Source organism: Ranitomeya imitator, chromosome 1 (genome assembly GCF_032444005.1).
Source record: "Ranitomeya imitator isolate aRanImi1 chromosome 1, aRanImi1.pri, whole genome shotgun sequence".
In the NCBI taxonomy this organism is placed as follows: Eukaryota; Metazoa; Chordata; class Amphibia; order Anura; family Dendrobatidae; genus Ranitomeya; species Ranitomeya imitator.
Window position 1 is genome coordinate 638,781,022 of NC_091282.1, and position 20,039 is coordinate 638,801,060.

The window sequence follows — 20,039 nt, forward strand, 5'->3', positions numbered from 1 at the left end:
GGTAGAGCTAAAGAGGCTCAGAAACCAACTAAGTCCTCAGGCCGTAAGAGATCTCCGGCTAAGAAGGACCCCCCGATCACGGTACCTTTCGCTGCAGGGATGGGTAAGTGAGCTTCGTGAAAGTACGTTTCTGATAGCTGTCCCTCCTTGTATTCCCTCTCTCCTTATTAGGGGAGGAAATCTGTGTCCAAATCCAAACATAGGGAGTGTGCCATCTGTACGGAGCCACTTCCAGATGGACATGAAAAGAAATTGTGTAGCATCTGCATTCAACGGTTAATTGAGGACGAGGCCCCTGACCTTACGTCTACTCTTAGGGATCTGGTTAGACAGGAGGTCAGAGATTCCATGAGGTCTCAGAAGTCAGTTTCAAAAAAGAGGAAGGAGATATTATCCCCAGCCTCAGATGTGGATTCAGACACGGGTGGTGTAAGCTCGGATTCTCATCCGTCATCATCATCAGAGGACATGGAATCTAGTCGAGCCTGTCTATCACTTGATAGGATTAACCGCTTAGTCAAAGCTGTCAACAACACCATGGGCATTGAGGAGACCCAGGCGGAATGTTCCATTCAGGACATAATGTTTAAAGGCATAGATCGCAAATCCAAAAGAGTATTTCCGGTAGTTGATAAAGTTAAATCACTGATTACGAGAGAATGGAAGAAACCCGAAAGGAAGGGGTCACTCCCACCAGCATTCAAAAGAAGATATCCCTTTGAGGAAGAGGCTTCTTCCTCCTGGGACAAGGTCCCGAAGCTGGATGCGGCGGTGGCCAAAGCTTGTAAAAAAACGTCTCTCCCATTTGAGGATCTGGGAAACCTAAAGGACCCGCTTGATAGGAAAGCTGAGGTATTCCTTAAAGGAGCTTGGGAAACATCAGCAGGTTCCCTGAGACCGGCGATTGCGGCCACCTGCACTGCCCGGTCGTTGATGGTATGGTTGGGTAATCTAGAAGACCAGCTCAAGGATAAGGTTCCTAGGTGCGAGATCCTATCATCTATGTCTATGATTCAGGATGCAGCAGCCTTCCTTTCGGATGCGTCAGCCGATTCCGTTAGGCTAGCTGCAAGGTCATCAGCACTGTCTAATGCGGCCCGTAGAGCTCTTTGGATAAAATGCTGGCCAGGAGACTTACAGGCCAGATCGAAACTATGTGGCATCCCCTGTGAGGGGGTTCATTTGTTTGGCCCAGTCCTGGATGAGCTTCTAGAAAAAGCAGGTGACAATAAAAAGCGATTCCCTCTTCTAACAAGACCCTTCTATAGACGAGACTACAACAGAGGAGGGCTGTATCGCCGAAGATCGGACAGAGATTCAAATAGAGATTCGACCAGATATAACTCTTATAGAAGAAGAGGTAGAGGTTATATGTTTAACTCCTCTAGAGACTCTAAAAAGCCTCAATGACTGGCGGACCAGGTGGGCGGTAGGCTGTTGGCCTTCTACCCAGCCTGGTTGAAAATCACCAATAGTCCATGGATACTCAGTATCATTAAAGAGGGGTTAAAGTTCCAATTCCACCATACCCCCCAGGACAAATTTAAATTAACCCCTATCCGTTCTTCTCCCGCAGAACAATTGGCGTTGGAGTCAGAAGTTCGAGATCTCCAAAGAAAGGGGGTTCTCGTTAAAGTACCTACGAAGGAACAAGGTACGGGGTTTTACTCCCCTTTATTCCTGATAAAGAAGCCAGATGGATCATATCGTACCATCATCAATCTAAAGGGCCTGAATGTATTCCTGCAGGTCCCATCCTTTAAAATGGAATCTGTGAAGTCGGCAATAAAGCTTCTTTTTCACAATTGCTTCATGGTTGTCTTAGATCTGAAAGACGCCTATTACCATGTCCCGATACATGCAACTCATCAGCGCTTTCTCAGGGTGGCGGTTTCTCTTGCCGGCACAGTAGAGCACTTTCAATATCAGGCACTCCCCTTTGGTGTTGCAGTCGCACCTCGGGTTTTCACTAAGATTATGGTAGAGGTTATGGCACACCTTCATGAGCAAAACATACTAATAATTCCCTACCTGGATGATTTATTGATTGTTGGGCGTTCAGAGTCACACTGTAAAGAGCAGTTGGAGAAAGTGATAGCAGCATTACACAACTTAGGATGGATTATCAATCTCAAAAAGTCGCGTCTTCAGCCCTCAACGTCACAGCAGTTTTTGGGTCTTACGGTGGATTCGGGTCAGCAGGAATGTCGCCTGCCAGACTCAAAAGTCGATTCTATTCGTCGGCTGGCCTCCAGAGCAATTAAAAATCCCGTAGTCTCCTTAAGAAATGCTATGTCACTCTTAGGTTCACTTACTTCTTGTTTTCCGGCGGTGATGTGGGCACAGTTTCACTCCAGGTCTCTGCAATGGGATGTTCTGCATAATTTTCGGCGGCTGGGCGCTAACCTTGATAAAAAATATTCCCTATCTGTAGACGCCACGGGTTCCCTAAGTTGGTGGACGCACATCCCTAATCTTCGTAGAGGTGTACCTTGGACAAATCAGATAACACGGGTGATAGCAACTGATGCTAGCCCCACGGGTTGGGGGGCACACTGGGAAGACAATTACATTCAGGGTCTGTGGTCCCAATCGGAGCGAGACACGTCCTCCAATTTGAAGGAATTGATGGCGGTGGAACGCGCCTTAGATAGGTTCCTTATACCTCTGCAGGGTAGACATGTTAGACTAACCTCTGACAACCAGGTGACCGTTGCTTATGTGAACCACCAAGGAGGTACACGGTCTAGGTCATTAATGAACGTTACAAATCATATTTTTCAGATGGCCGAAAATCACCTGCTCTCCCTTACGGCCCTTCATATAAAGGGAAATCTAAATACCATGGCCGATTACTTAAGCCGCAACGAGCTCAAACAAGGGGACTGGTCTCTAAAACCGGCTGTCTTCAATCAGATCGTACGGTTGTGGGGATGTCCAGAGATAGATCTGTTTGCCAGTCGAGGAAACAAGAAACTCCATCAATTCTGTTCCCTAGACCCAAGGGACAACCCGTACGCAGTCGATGCTCTTCTGATCCCCTGGAATTTCAGTCTCGCCTACGCTTTCCCTCCTCTGAATCTCATTCCTATAGTTCTGAGGAAAATTCGGGAAGACGGAGCCCGAGTGATTTTAATAGCCCCGTTCTGGCCCAGAAGGTCATGGTTCCCATGGTTGAGAAGCATGTCCATTTCCCAGCCATGGATCCTCCCAGAAATACCGGACCTCCTTTCCCAGGGTCCAGTCTTGCATCCACGAGTAACCAACTTGCACCTGACAGCGTGGAACTTGAGAGGTCACTTCTGAAAGGAAAGGGATTCTCCCAAAATCTTGTAAATACTCTACTTAAAAGTAGGAAAGCGTCCACGACTAGCATTTATGTTAGGGTATGGAGGAAGTTCCTATCAAGTTCAGGAGCACAAATCAATCAAAAACCTGATATTGCTCAAATCCTAGAATTTTTACAGAAGGGCCTAGAGTTGGGCTTAGCCACCAGCACCCTTAGAGTTCAGGTTTCAGCTCTAGGGGCACTATATAATTCCAACATAGCCAGTAATCACTGGATAACAAGGTTTTTCAAAGCGGTCACCAGATCCAGGCCGGTTGTTAAACAAAAGATAGTGCCATGGGATCTAAATCTTGTGCTCTCGGCTCTAACACAAGCTCCGTTCGAGCCTATTGACTCTGTTCCAATCAAGATCCTGTCGGTCAAAACAGCCCTCTTAGTTGCCCTTACATCGGCAAGAAGGGTTAGTGATCTTCAGGCATTATCCAGGCAACGTCCATATATGCAATTTTTGGAAGATAGAGTGGTGATGAGGCCTGACCCTCTTTATCTTCCAAAGGTTGCCTCAAAATTTCATAGATCCCAGGAGGTGATCCTACCTTCATTTTGTCCTAATCCCTCTAACAATAAGGAGCAGAGATTTCATTGTTTGGACGTACGTAGGTGCCTTCTCAAATACATTTCGGTAACAGACACCTGGAAAAAAGACCACGCTTTATTTTTATCCTACCAGGGGGTTAGGAAGGGACTTAGAGTATCAAAAAATACCCTAGCCAGATGGATTAGGGAGGCGATATCTCTTGCTTATACCGCAGGTGGCGTGGAAATTCCAGAAGGTATAAAGGCACACTCCACTCGTGCGGTAGCCACATCCTGGGCTGAGAGAGCAGAAGTATCGATTGAGGACATCTGTAAGGCGGCCACATGGTCTTCTCCATCCACCTTTCTTAGACACTATAGATTAGATCTAGGTGGCTCCTCCGACCTCACGTTTGGGAGAAGGGTGCTGGAAGCTATTATCCCTCCCTAGTCACTTTTTCACTTCTCTGAAAGTCTCTCGTTGTGCTGTCATGGCGACTGAATAAATACGTACGCTACTCACCTGGTAGCAGTGTTTTTTCAGGAGCCATGACAGCACCCTTATATTCCCTACCCTCTTTGTTTATGGGTTCAACACTTCCTTTAGAAAAATTCCTAAGTTTATTCACTGGGTGAATTGTACCATATATTAATATTGTTTATGTGCTACTAACCTAGAAGGTCCTTTCATACTCTGTAAACCAACTGGCGGGTGAGTGAGGTGCCGCCCTTTTATGTCTGAGGTTTCCTGTCCCTGAAGGGCGGATCCCCTCTCTCGTTGTGCTGTCATGGCTCCTGAAAAAACACTGCTACCAGGTGAGTAGCGTACGTATTTTTCTGCGTCTGTGTGTCATCCAGTTCTTTCTATGAAGGGGACTGGCTGACTATTTCCAGTTGATAAGCTGGACCATTTTCTGTCATGGCTGGGACACAGAGAAAAGGTGTCTGTCTTAGGCCTCTTTCACACTTCAGTTGTTTGGCGTCAGTCTAAAACCGCCATTTTCCTCAAATAACGGATCCGTCAATTTTTTTTTACGGATCCGTTATTTTCCCATAGACTTGCATTAGCGACGGATTGTGACGGATGGTCGTCCGTTCCATCCGCCATGCGACGGATACGTCGAAATTTGGCGGACGTTTTCTGAAAATAGACGGACATTGAAACGTTTTTTGTCAACGCCGAAATGGCGGATTGCGACGGATCAGTCGCGTCTGCCATTCCATAGAATGGCCGCCTATGGGCGACGGATCCACCGCAACCGTTTTTTCGGGATTGATACAAGCTAGTCACAAAGCCCCTTCATACACTGGTCTGATAACATGCTTTACAATTGGTATTTTAAAGGGACTGTCTCTTCTTCTGTCCCCAAGAGTGCACTTCTCCTCTGTCTCCGGTTCACCAGGGGTGGGGGCGGAGCACTCCCGATTACTGACCGTTTAGACCCACTACGGGGCTCAGCTACTGGCCTAACTGTACACCCTTCGACACAGCAAACTGTGCCATTGAGGCTGCCGGATCTAATGATTTGGCCAAGCTTCAGCGTAGCGCCGACAATCACAATAACACAGAGCTTACAAGTGCTGCACTTCTTGTCAAGGAGACCTGCCACCACAGGTTTGCCCATAACCCTCGGCAATGAGTGGTAAACTAAAGTAAATTCTGATTGTATTGAAAACAAAGATGATTTTTACTAAGGGGGAAATGAGTTATTTGTGTTTTTAAAAGCAATTTGAAATTTAGCCATTTAAGAAAATGAGGCAACCCCTCAATAGGTACTTTTAAATTATCTCCACCACCACAAGAATGTATGACTTTAACAATGGTTTTCAAATATGTGCTCTAATTATTGTGACATTCAGATGTTCCTCTCATGTTCTTGATTCTGTCATTTTAGGTTGGTGGTCGCCGTAGAAGAAGCCTTCACTCACATCAAGAGGCTACAGGATGAGGACCCGAAAAACCCACGTGAAGTCATGGACCCCCGGGAGGCTGCTCAGGCTATTTTCGCCTCAATGGCCAGAGCCATGCAGAAGTATCTCCGAACGACGAAACAACAACCATATCACTCCATGGAGAGCATCCTGCAACATCTTGAGTTCTGCATCACCCACGACATGACTCCAAAGGTTAGTGGGTAACTTTTTCCTGTAATCATGTCTGCTGCTATTCATATTATTTGGGTTTCTTTCTGGGACTTAGGGTACCGTCACACTATACGATTTACCTACGATCACGACCAGCGATATGACCTGGCCGTGATCGTAGGTAAATCGTAGTGTGGTCGCTGGGGAGCTGTCACACAGACAGCTCTCCAACGATGCCGAGGTCCCTGGGTAACCAGGGTAAACATCGGGTAACTAAGCGCAGGACCGCGCTTAGTAACCCGATGTTTACCCTGGTTACAAGCGTAAAACTAAAAAAAAACAAACAGCACATACTTACATTCTGGTGTCCGTCAGGTCCCTTGCCGTCTGCTTCCCGCACTCACTGACTGCCGGCCGTAAAGTGAAAGTGAAAGCACAGCCGCTGTGCTCTGCTTTCACTTTACGGCCGGCAGTCACAGTGCGGGAAGCAGACGGCAAGGGACCTGACGGACACCAGAATGTAAGTATGTGCTGTTTGTTTTTTTTTTAGTTTTACGCTTCTAACCAGGGTAAACATCGGGTTACTAAGCGCGGTCCTGCGCTTAGTTACCCGATGTTTACCCTGGTTACAAGCGAACGCATCGCTGGATCGCATCGCTAGATCGGTGTCACACACACCGATCTAGCGATGACAGCGTGAGATCCAGCGATGAAAGAAAGTTCTAAACGATCTGCTACGACGTACGATTCTCAGCAGGATCCCTGATCGCTGCTGCGTGTCAGACACAGCGATATCGTAACGATATTGCTGGAACGTCACGAATCGTACCGTCGTAGCGATCGAAATGGTATAGTGTGACGGTACCCTTAGATTTCCTTGACTGGAAAGTAGATTGGAGACATAGTCACAGAACCATTGGTTCTTGTACACAAAATCTCAAAGAACCTCTGTAGAACCTCGATCATCTAATTTGAACAGTTCTTCACCCATTACTTGCTGATCTAACTCAACCTGAGGTTTGACATATTGAAATCGAAGGACTTGGTTTGGTCATCACCCTTGCTTGATGATAATTTCCCTGGATTGTAAACTATTTATTTATTTTTAATAACCTTAGACTCTATATCGAGCCACGGGAACTTGATGGATGAACGCTGTGTAGGAAGTTCTATCTTGTAATAGGTCTAGATAGGACCACCAGGGTCTTCTCTGCGGCTATCTTGATAGTATAAAGCCGATGAGTTGCTGGTCTTCCTCTTCACCTTGTTTTTTTTTATTTTTCGGACCATGATGTCCTTCTCCAGTGATTGTAAACTATTAGTGTTCTGACTTTTCTGGCAAAGTTGGAATTCCTAGGTGTCACAGGACATGGGAAATTCTAAGATTTGGCCTCAGGCTGATACAGCATCGAATATTTGTGATCGCAGTTAATGTTTTCATCTTCAGTGCTGTTTTTTTCTATTGCGGGTTTGGTGCTTGCACTATCGGATACCTCTCTATTTACTTCTGACATGACCTGTGAAACATTTCCCGCAGAGGTGTTAAGCTTCCGTAGGACAACTTGTGAAACTGAGGCTTAATTCCTGTCCCCATTTAGCTGTAAATTTTCCACATGTAATCTGATATTTTTTAAGGTACAACCATGCCCCCTAGTGTTCCCTAGTAAAAGAATACAATCATCTCCCCTACAAAGCTATTGGTTTCACACGACAAGGCTTTACTGTACCTAGCACTCACATTTTATTAAATATTCACATCTTTCATTCATATTTAATCATGGGCTCTCTGCAGAAGTCTTTGTTGTACGCTGAGCAGATGCGTGGATCACACCCCAAAGCCTTTAATAAAAGTCTGAGAGAAGCTCTTGAGATCTTTAAAAACAACCATTTGTCAGATTATATACACTTGGCTTATGTTTGTCGATGAGTTATTGTGGAGATTGGGTCCCTGATTTTTTTTCTTTTCTAAACATTTAATGCTTCTTTTAGGCTAAGACCACAGAGGTTCCTGTCTGGTCATCTTGAATCTCTTGTGGTTCCATCCGGTTTCCTACTACAAATTTAATACAAAAACCCCCATAAATATTAGTAATATTTTAATTACTGTTGATGAATCAATAGATTCTAAGTTAATGGAATTTGTCCAAAATTCGCAGATTTTTGGGAATTCGATTCACATAAGTTTCTTCACCCCTCTGCTGCTGGGCTCCTTCTCCCTTCAGGTTGCTCCTCATTCCTGAGTGCTTCCATCGCCAGCTAGGCCTAGACACACGATGTCAAGTGGGGCGATACACAACATGCATGTGTCTTAGCCTAGCCAGCCCAACAAGTGCCAAGATTAAAGAGGTGATCGGTGTTGACGTTGAGCGGGGGCCTTAGGAAGGTAGTGTGGACCTGGATGGGGGACATGAGAGGCTAGGCAAGTATGATCATTTATTGTTGTTCTTCCACTTGCCAGCCTATCTATTTACCATGTTATGGGAACCCTCAGAGCACAATAAAGGGATTTTTTTTTTTAAACAACAATCATGGCTCATTTGATTCACTAGGAATAAATTTGCTGCCAATCAGAGTTCCCGGTCGAATTTGATTGAATTTGCCAAACTAGAATTTTGTCAGACTCGCTCATCTTTAACAATTACATGTTTTAAGTTTGAAATGAGCTTTTCTAACAAAGGCAGAAGAACAGAATTGCCCACAATGTGTTTTACAAGTGGTTTAGTGAAGTTTGAAACCAGGTAGTTTGTGAAACTGAGGTGTTATACAGAAAAGTTGTGTAGTTTTATTATTAGTTTTTGACTGATGATCAGATTACAAAAGGGTCTAAGAGGATTATATTTCTTGCAATTGATATGGATTATCTGTATGAATCACTTCTAATACCTGAAAGAAGTCCACAAACGTCATGGAACATCTATTCAGATGGTCTTATTCATTCAGCCTTTTTGGCCACAAAACCCTATTCACTCTTATTTTTTTATTTTATTTTTTAAAATTTTTGGCTGAGCAGCTGAGCATAGCACAAAGGAAGAAAAAATTAGCCTTGCCTACCTATTCCTCGTCACTCCTCCGTAGTGCTGTTCTGGTAACCAGGCATACTCCTTATATGTTCTTGTGATTTAAGGCAACCAAGCACGTTCAAGACAACTCGAACTAAATATTATATGGTGTGGAGAATGTTCGAGCAATATAATTTGTAAATCTGCTTTTCAAATTCTCAAATATGGAATTTTTGGCATGTGCTCTTGGTTGAGAGGCGCCAAGGCTCTTCTTGTGAACGGTAATAAGATTTGGGTGTCATCAGTTTATTTTATATTTTTTTTATGTTTCCCCTGCAGGCTTTTCTTGAGAGGTACTTGGCTCCAGGACCAACTATCCAGTATCACAAAGACCGCTGGCTGGCTAAACAGTGGACTTTGGTCAGTGAGGAACCAGTAACCAATGGATTGAAAGATGGGGTTGTATTTGTTCTAAAGCGTCAAGATTTCAGTTTGGTGGTCAGCACCAAAAAGATACCCTTCTTTAAGCTCTCTGAAGAATTTGTAGACCCCAAATCACATAAATTTGTAATGAGACTTCAGTCAGAGACCTCAGTTTGAAATGTAATGACCTTCATCCAGATGGACAGGAATACAAAAAAAAAAGGAACGATGGCCACATCCTTTTGTACATCTGTGGCTGTCCTTTTTTTTTTTTTTCTGGTGGCTTCTATGAACTATAAAGTTGACTTTTTACAGAAACCTCAACATGCCTTCCTTGGGTGTGCACCAAACAGGAACTACTGGTAACTTCAACTCTGTCCATGTGTGGAATATCATTACTTCCATTTTATGAAGGGAAATTAGACCCCCATTCTTCCAGCTACCAGTTGGCTCAATGATTCTCACCATGGAGCCGATGCTTCTGTCTGGTTTGTAATCCTTATTTTATATCCTCTTTCCATCTTGGCAATAATTGAGATCTACTACTGTTTCCATCAGCTGAGACTTCAGGAATAAGAAGACCTACTCCGGAGTTTTTTTTTTCAGGACCTCATCTTCACCAGCCATGGCCATAATCGGATACAAATATTTGGTGCCAAAAAAAATCAAAGGGCTATCAGTTGATGCTTTTTCTATCCTCTGAATTTCCTGGTGCTGTCCCCACATGGTCCACCTTCAACATTTGGAAGTATTGAATGCTCCAGAAGATTCTCTTGACATGAAACAATGTGGTCCTTCTAGATAAAGTTCCTCCATAACATCAAAAAAGACCGATGTGACGTGATGGCAAGAAAAAAAATAGTTCTCTTATTGACACAAATGTTTTATAACCCAGGCAGGTTTGCTTAAAAACCACTAAACTGTGGCACTGTTTTTTTTTTTTCTCCCAAAAATATTTCTAATTTGTACAAAATAGAAACTTCAAATTTGTAAATGTACATATATAGGCAGGATATCAAGCTTTTTTTTTTTAATTGCAGAAATGTATTGCCAGTGTGGTTTCAGATGTAAATTCACCTTCATAGTGCATCATACACTTTTCTAGAATTTTTTTTCACATAATTTTTTTATTTTATGCATCTTTTTTTGTTTTATGGGTGCCAACCAGGAAATTACAAACTGTTACATTCCAATATTGTGTCTGTGGATTAACTCGATCCCCCTATAAGTGCACTAACAGCCTTGTCATCTCGTTTACAGTCTACAATCTATGGACCCCCCTGATTGGCTTGCCTATTTATGTCGATATGATCATTTTACGTGTGACGTTGCTTCATTTCAGTCTATAGCCTTTTTGGTTGAGTGGTGAAAATTAATTTCCTATTTTTTTTCATCTTTTTTTATAAATATCTTCATTTTTTTTTTTTGGCTTCAGCTTTCTTCATAAGACCTTCTCTCGACAAGATGAGAAGACAGTAGGATGTGGTGTTTACAGAAACATTTTACTTTTTTTAAAAAAAATTTCCATTGTGATGTCTCACTTTTAATATAAAAAGGACTTTAACGTTTCTAGCTTCTCACTACTGAAGGACGTAAAAAAAATAAAAAATAAATAAAGTTGTTTTTACACTACCTAACTTATTTGTTGACAAATGAGTAAAATGATGTGTGCGAGGATGTTCCTGTTTCTGGCTATTTTGTTAATCAGTTGGGGTTCATCTCAGCCCCACGTAGAAACTGAAAAATGATTTAAAGGGTATATTTCCCATCCAGCACCTAACACATGTATGAAATGGAAACTAATGCTAAGATTCTTCATTCCACTGTAGCCACCATCGTCATGTTCAAATTAAGGATTTACCGTACACATTGAATTGGTTTAAAAAAAATTAGTACAAAATTAAATTCCTGGAAATCCTTAAACATAGGAAATTTCAAACAATCTTTACTTTTGTCAGAATCTGACAAATTGCTTCTACATGAAATGTAAGAAAAGGGGCTTCATTCTACTCACACGTTGTGTGATCATATTAGAGTTTTTCACATGAGTCCTAATTGGTATTGTAATAAACTCCATTAACTTATTTTGCTTCCTTCTCTCCTAAACTCTATGCTGAAAGGGTTGTTTTATCTGCCCAGTTCGTGCCTTTTAGAAGCTGGTTTTAACTGCTGCTCTAAGTAAGAATCTCGACTCAGACACTGTTTACATACATTCTCTTTGTGAACTACTTTGCTCCCCTCCCTCAGAGGGAAGATTATTTGTAAACAGTGTCTGGAGTACAGATACTTGCTAGAACAGCAGTTCAAAGCAGCATCTAAAAGAGCATGATCTAAGCAGATAAACCAGCATTTTCAGCAAACTGAGAGAGAAGGAAGCAAAACAAGGCAATAGATTTGTCATTTTGCAATGACTGATTAAGAAAAATAAATAGCTACTCTTTTTAAACTAAAATAAAAAAATATCTTACTCCGAAAAATAATTAAAAATTTCACCACTTTGAAATGCCAAAACCCAATAGAAAAAAACCCCTAAACTTTGCCTGTTTAAAACCGACCAATAATTTTTGTCATACGATTGGCTGGACTGGGGGCACTGTTTCATTAATTTTGTCTTAAGACTTCTGCCTCATGCACTTGGTCTTATTAAAGATCTGTGATGCCGTACCTATAGCCTGCCATTGGTTCACACTGTATCGTTGTGTTTTCATAAAGTTGTTTTTGTTTTCTTATGGATTCCATGAGAACAAGCAAGAAATGTGAGTCATCGCTTGCCTTATTATGACGGTCTCACATTTACACAGTTTCACAAGTCCATGAAACATGGTCCGTATTCGGATATGAATATTCGGCCTGACCGTGGGGTCTCATGACCGGACTGTGTTACATGTATGTCTTTCTGAAACTGGCCATAAGCATTGCTACTAAAAGAAAATATGATGCCCATGGAATGTCTATGTATCAAAACACAAAGCGCCTATGGCCTCATAATAATAACTTATAGGCACTGTTATGAAGCAGCTGTACTTTGGAAGTATGAGCCCATACTTGAGCTTTCTCAATAACTTTCTATCAAATGTAATTTGTGGGAATTTTAAGGCACAATTGCCAACAGGAATTGTAGGGTAGGGTTGAGCAAAAGGATTTGCATGACCACGTCGGTAGTCCATGGCCACCGAACCAGGTCACTGTGTACCTCTTACTACCTGCAGCATATTCGAGGCCTTTTCTGATTAATAGTCTTCCGTGACTCCACGTATCTATTACGTCACAATGTTATGATGTTGAAGAGGTGCTAAGGATGTCACAGGTATCGCATTGCTCTAGTCCGGCAGCCACAGACTACTGCCATGGCGGCTGAACCAAGGTCCTGTAAATCTTTTTCCTCAAATCTGATTATCACTGTGACTTAATTTAGAAAATAAATTTTTATTGGCAAAAAAGTGATTTGTCTTTACCCTTGAATGTTTTCTTCTTGTTTTAGTCAACTTCTAATGAGCCTCTAAGTTTTTACTTTTATACACGGTTTTCAAAAAGTTGTCGCACTTTAAATTTGCCTTGAAGAACGACTTTTTTTTTTGCACCTGGAAAGGTTCTTCAGGGCAGCTAATCAAAAATATGAATGTGTGCATCATCCAATTAGCTTTGCCAAATCGAATTTTCATCTGCATGTTTGAGAAAATTGTATAAAATTTGCGTGTTTGTGGCACATTGCCCTTATGACTTCCATTTTTGGATGGGATTAATCATGTTTTCCTTGTATTCTGCTCCTCACTTGGTATTCCCATTTGTCCAATACAGTGACGGCAAATTGTGGGATCAACATAAAATGAACGAAAAGATCAGCCTTCAAAAAGGAGGTTATCTGATTAGCTTAGCAAAAAATGTACCACTTCTTGGAACTAAGCCTAATTTGACACCAAGGACAAAGGTTCCTTTAATGTAAGTTCCCCTTGGGTTAGACTATTCACGGGCTACGTGTGCTTGTGGAGATACTAAACAGGTCCACTATTAGAAATCTTTTCAGTTTTTCTTTTTCCATGAAAAAGATCCAACAGAATGAGTTTATTGGAAATTATTCTTAAATTTGTTGCAACCTTTTCATGACGTGACCTGTTATTTTGCTGCTGATCTGAATTTGAGGTCAGTGAGTGCCTCACTTTGACTGGCAAACAGCTGCCTCATAATATGATAGCCTTTAGAGCTAATGTAGTAAACCCTATGCTCAAACACAAGACTAACTTAGTTTTTTTTACTGTCTTTTATTCTTGCTTAGTTCCTTGTTTTGACGCTATGTTTTTTAATACCTTTATTTTTTTCATTACTTATATCCTTCAGTTTAAGTCTCAAGTCATTCTAAAAAAGTAACTTTTGGTGTTAAAACTGCCTGACTATCTTAAACGTAGTTTTACGAATGGGTTCTGATCTACTGGAATAGTTTTTTGACCATTTCTTCAATTCGTAGTAAAATTCAAAAAAACAGGCAGTACTCCATATCCTTTGAATAATGTGCAGGATTTATTCAGACCCACATGTCTGGGCAACATTTCGGCTCCAAATGAGCCTTTCTCATGCCGTAGTAGAGATGAGCAAAAAAATTTGCAGGACACTGGTCCCATATCCACATCAGTACAAGGGTCCTGTCAACTTCTTTGGCCACCCCTTTAATGCTAACATTCTAGACCCTACAACATCATGAGATTTAGTCACTGGGCTCACGAGACTTCATGACGTATATCTTGGGTGCCAACTAAGGACTTTCCTCCAGCTCCCATGGAGTATTGATGCGGATATCTTGTGAATCTATTTGATCATCTCTAGTACATGGAAAGATCCATATTCATCTAAAAGAAGATGTACCCATTAGCATTAATGGTCACTAAGACTTCTTCTTTCATCAGACCTCCGTAATGGTGCAGTTCATCTTTTATGCACATGGTACAAAAACTTGGGTTATTGGGTCCCTAAAAAAATGTATTGTCCTCTACATCGAAAAATGTGTGGTCTGTTCCTTACATTGGCCAATACATGTGGCCACCTATGGCTGCCTTTGACTATTTGAGTATTCTTTAGATGAGTTTACTTCTATCCAAACTAGGTATCTTGAGGTTTTTCAACATTTATGACTGATATTGGTATCTGGTAGGTACATCAACATCTGCATTTTGAAGACAGTGGGCCATCCTTTACAAATGCTCTTTACATTAGTGGATTGAGGGCTGGGCATAATGGCAGGAAAAATATGTCCAGAATTTTTTGTTTTAGGTAAACACCCCCAAATACAAAAAGTGAAAACATTCATTTACCTTTTCCCAAAAACCTGATGAGATTGACCTCTACTGACCTTGACAGATCATTGCACTCTCTCTTAGGCAGGGTTCATATTGCGTTAGGGCAGTCCGTTCAAATCATGTGTTCATATGTGAATATGTTGGCGCTATATAAATAAAAATTATTATTATTATTATTATTATTATTTAACGGACTGCGTTAACGCAAGTGCCGTTAAAGATTGCGTTATCCGATCGCGCTAGCGCAGATGCTCTATCTGTGCTAGCGGTGACTGACCCTGAAACGCTGCAGACTGCATCCGAGGGTCTGTCACAGAATGACGGCACATCGCTAACGCATGCCGATTATGACATGCATTAGATATGCGCTACACAATTGCAGTCCATGGGTGCACTGAAGCATCCATTACATTGTGTTAGTGCCGCTATGTAACGGATGACGTTAGCGCAATGTGAACCCAGCCTTAAAGTGCCCCTGTCAGCAGGTTTGTGCACAGTGACCTACAGACAGTGTCAGGTCGGCAGCGTTATACTGATTACAATGACTCCTGGTGATGAAATCCGTCTTGTGCTTGTTGTTTAATCTTTATTTTCAGTTTTTAGTCAGATATGCTCATGCTCTGGGGCGGCCTGTGGGGGGTCTTCATGTGGTGCTCTGATTAGGTATTCATAATGCAAACTGCTGACAGGTCACTGATCCCTCACTGACATGCCCCCTAGTTTACATAATGAATACCTGTACATACTGAAAAAAAAACCCCTTCAGCAGGCAGGCGCCGGCCGTGGTACCTCCGCTGCAGCATAATTGCACGTTTCATGTCCTAATAATGCATGTTCTTGATGATATTCAGCAAGAGAAAAAAATCATTTGAAAATGGTGCACACCCTGCCTGCACAGTAGCAGCTATCCGTGTATATAGAGGTTATCCGAGAGCTGCTACTGCACAGGCGGCGCCAACTTACTGAAGAAGAAAAAAATTTCTCCAAGATGGCGCTGCCCGCGTCTGCGAAGTTGCAGCTATCTGTGTGTACAGCTGTGATCCAATAGCTGGTACTGCGCAGGCACCTTGGAGGAGGATTTTTTTTTCTTCTCCAGTAAGTTGGCGCCGCCTGTGCAGTAGCAGCTCTTGGATCACAGCTATACACACTGATAGCTGCAACTGCGCAGGCGCGGGTGGCGCCATTTTGGAGGAGGAAATGTTGTTTTTCTCTCTTGCAAGTTGGCGCCACCTACGCAGTAGAAGCTATCAGATCACCTCTATATACACTGAAAGCTGCTACTGTGCATGCACAGCGGGCGCCATTTTCAAATAGATTTTTTTTCTAGCTGAATAACATAAAGAACATGCATTATTGGGACATGAAACGTGCGATTATGCTGCAGGCAGGGGCCACAGCCAGCCCCTGCCTGCAGAAGGGTTTGCTTTTGTTTTTTTCCAGTATGTATATATAATATTCATTATGTAAACTAGGGGGCAGGTCAGTGAGGGATCAGTGTCCTGTCAGCAGTCTGCATTATGAATACCTAATCAGAGCACCACATGAAGACACCTCCACAGGCCGCCCCGGGGCACGAGCACATCTGACTAAAAACTGAAAATAAAGATTACATGAAATCCGACTTGTGGTTTTTCTTTAATCAGTATAACGGCGCCGACCTGACACTGTCTGTAGGTTACTGAGCACAATCCTGCTGACGGGCACTTGACGAATGTTCCAGAGACACAAGATTTTCCTGAAATTTATGAACAAGGCTGTGATTGTAAAATAAATTCTTGCATATTTGATTATTTTATTTTTCTTCCGGGCTGTTTTATGTGCATGCCTGTAGAATACTGTAAAATGTCTTTTTTTTAGTGTATACAAAGCCTGTTTATACAGTTTGCAGTGATTTGGAGATCGTATGGCATTAGAATTTTTTTCTTAAATTTTAGAATAACACTCTAAAAAAAAAAAATCTTTTTGTATAAAATAAACACCTTTTTGAAGTTTTCTTTGTGTTTTTGGTTGACAAAGAATTTTAGGGAACAAAAATTCTATTCAAGAAGGGTTATTTTGTTTTAATGAGAAATTCTTTGTAAAATTGGTAAACTTAAAAGCTTATTGTTTGTGGCACTATGGCCTACATTGCAGCACACACAGAGGATGACACTTGTTTATGTATGTTCCCTGTTTTTCTGATACAGCGTTCCAAATCCCGCACATAGACATGAGTTACATGATGAAATTCTGACCTCCTCCTGCCACCATTAGAGGGAACTTTGGAACTAACTAATGTAACACACAGCTCCCTCTATAGGTGCCAGCGGGTACTGCGTGTTATTTATTAATATCTATGATTGGGCTTTAGACCTTTGTTTTAGAAAATTAAAAGTGATAGATTATTTTAGGCCCACCATTGAAAAGATTTAGGCTAGACATTCATTTTAAAGTCTTATTTAATTGCAATTAGTTTACATTGGTTTGGTGATGCTGGGACCTCCTGTGACCATCGACTGTGTCTTTTTTTTCATTTTTTTTTTTCATTTCACCTTTCAAAGGAAATGAGTTAATTGTTGTTGCGGGACAAGGATGACATTCTCTGTCTACAAGATGTGAAACCTCAATGGCTCATAGGCAACCTCTCTTCTTCTGCTCTTCTTTTGACACGTCGTCATCTGAATTGGTCGTTGCCGGACAGCCTGTTGTCCGTGCCCAGGACCGCTTCAGATAGACTCTAAGGCCGGGGTCACACTACCGTGGAATACGGGCGAGTGCTATACGAGAAAATATCGCATAGCACTCGGCCCAATGTTAATCTATGGGGCAGCTCCCATCATCCTTTATTTTCTCAGCCGTATTATACGTGAAGTGAAATCGCAGCATGCTGAGATTGTCTGCGTATCTAGGCCGAGACTCGCCAATGAAAGCCTATGGGTGCGAGAAAAACTCACACTACACGGACCATCAGTGTGACTTGTGAGAAATCCGCACACATTTTCCTCAATTCAGCCCACTTAAGCCATTAAATTCAATAAGGAAAAGCCATACACGTATCCTATGGATGTCATACGGATACATAGGTGCGAGAAAATCGCATCATCGCATTGCAAACGCATTACACACGGATAACTATACGGAGAACACGCGTGCGACTCTCAGCAGGGAGACTCGGACCGATTTTCCATACGGTAAGTTTGACGCCGGCCTTATACTACTGATCAGCCTCATTCCTTCAAATTTGCTTTTTGACTGTCCGCTAAATTATTATTATTGCTCTCTGCAACTGACCCTGAATGGAGGGAAATGTCCGGATCCATCACACATTTTGCACATTGTACATGGCATAGCCAGATGTCCCCAGCATTATCCAGAGTCGCACACTTGTTACCCAAATATGCTACCTAGGGCACCCTCCTAGCACATCAATCCCCAATATGTCTACCATATCGATCGCTCTTAAACAGAAGAACTTTAGAGTTATACATATTCATTATTGTCCATTATATAACTGGCACCTGAAAATGAGTGGCAATGCAGCTCAACTCGTGGCATCTACATGGTAAAAGAGGTATGAGGGTTTTTTTTATTCCATCCCTTGCACAAGATTAGTTATTTTAGTCTTTTAATATATAAATATTAATGAAACAAATATTACGATACACACAGAACATACAAGACAACCACCATAACGCCTCCACATCTGCGGTGTCTGCAGAGCTTGTAGGTGCTTCTCTGGCCACTAGGTGGTGCTGTGTTCTAAACAGAAGGCTTAACCCATCTTGCTGCAGCAGATCACCTTTATCATAGCAGGAACGGCACAGAACCATTCGGTGACGACTGGTGAATTATCCTTCATTTATTTTTAGTTTACCTTTTTTATATGACCTACTGCTATTGCACTCGGTTTATGATTGTGCTGGGACTTTTAGTTCTATAATAACAGCTAGAAAAGAGTGTGCCACTGCACTCTTGAGTTTGCGGAGTTACTGTATTTCATATATGTGATATCTAGCACTCAAAAAAAAAATTTACATTTTTTTATGGGTTCAGTTACTCACCCATACAGTATTCCATAGCGTGGGGTACATTTCTGTGATATCTAATAATTCCAAAAAGGATTTACATTTTTTCTGGATTAATTTATTCAGCCATATATTGGGTACATTTTTGTGATGTATAACACTCCAAAAAAGCGATCTACACACTGGCATATCCTTAGGGTCCAATTAGTGATATCCCTGCTGGTCCACTAAAAAAAACACTGCCATCCACTGAAGGTGCGGGGAACTACAACTTCTATCCATTCAGACCCCTCGAGTCAGTCGTTACTCATCATGGTTGTCTTTACTTGACAGCCCTTTATTAATTGCCCAATCATGCTGTAAAAAGTGAAAAAAAACAACAACTAATATACTTATCTCCTGAATCAGCGCTGCTCTTCTGATGGAATAGTGGAGGCAACAACCAATTGGTCCTCTGCAGCGGTCGCCTGAGATTTATGTTAGGTGATTGGCAGATGACACAGAGTTGAGCGCAGAGGAGCAGCGCCGGTCCAGGAGGGAATTATAGATGGTGACTTTGTATAGCACCCTAGGAGGAGTTGTCTCATAGTAGAAAACCCCAATAATATGCAAAATATAGATGGGGAGTAACAATGTCCAGATTCCACTGGTAGATGACGGTCACAGATTCATCCAGAAAAGCCATCACTGCTCTGCGGAGAAATAGATGGAAAAGCACAATAATCAAGGAAACGCTACAAACAAATCAGCGTCATTATCCTGTACCCCGAGTGTCAGTGCCATTATCCTGTACCCCAAGTGTCAGTGTCATTATCCTGTACCCCAAGTGTCAGTGCCATTATCCTGTACCCCGAGTGTCAGTGTCATTATCCTGTACCCCAAGTGTCAGTGTCATTATCCTGTACCCCGAGTGTCAGTGTCATTATCCTGTACTCCAAGTGTCAGTGTCATTATCCTGTACCCCAAGTGTCAGTGTCGTTATCCTGTACCCCAAGTGTCAGTGTCATTATCCTGTACCCCAAGTGTCAGTGTCATTATCCTGTACCCCGAGTGTCAGTGTCATTATCCTGTACTCCAAGTGTCAGTGTCATTATTCTATACCCCAAGTGTCAGTGTCGTTATCCTGTACCCCAAGTATCAGTGTCATTATCCTGTACCCCAAGTGTCAGTGCCATTATCCTGTACCCCAAGTGTCATTATCCTGTACCCCAAGTGTCAGCGCCATTATCCTGTACCTCAAGTGTCAGCGTCACTATCCTGTACCCCGAGTGTTAGTGTCATTGGATCGCCCCCACGTCAGGGCAATGGGGTACTCAGATCCGGGCCCTTCTGTAGTCAGTGGGGATGTCACAGTGGCTTGACCCGGTCCGTGGCC

General features: G+C 42.2%; 2 protein-coding genes across 3 annotated transcripts in view; one reads left to right on the forward strand and one right to left on the reverse strand.

The window, feature by feature from the left end:
• VANGL2 (VANGL planar cell polarity protein 2) overlaps window positions 1-11,009 on the forward strand; it is a 138,867-nt gene extending 127,858 nt beyond the window's left edge. For both annotated transcript variants that reach the window (XM_069727429.1, XM_069727437.1), the window contains exons 8-9: window positions 5,761-5,992; window positions 9,289-11,009. In XM_069727429.1, coding sequence (XP_069583530.1) covers window positions 5,761-5,992; window positions 9,289-9,549 — 493 coding nt within the window. In that variant the 3' untranslated portion in view covers window positions 9,550-11,009. The remainder of the gene's footprint in view (window positions 1-5,760; window positions 5,993-9,288) is intronic.
• Window positions 11,010-19,200: 8,191 nt separating this feature from the next.
• The window catches only part of LOC138638271 (SLAM family member 5-like), a 109,151-nt gene continuing 108,312 nt past the window's right edge, over window positions 19,201-20,039 (reverse strand). Inside the window, exon 5 of the mRNA XM_069727456.1 lies at window positions 19,201-19,356. Within this exon, the coding sequence (XP_069583557.1) occupies window positions 19,333-19,356 (24 nt within the window). The 3' untranslated portion in view covers window positions 19,201-19,332. The remainder of the gene's footprint in view (window positions 19,357-20,039) is intronic.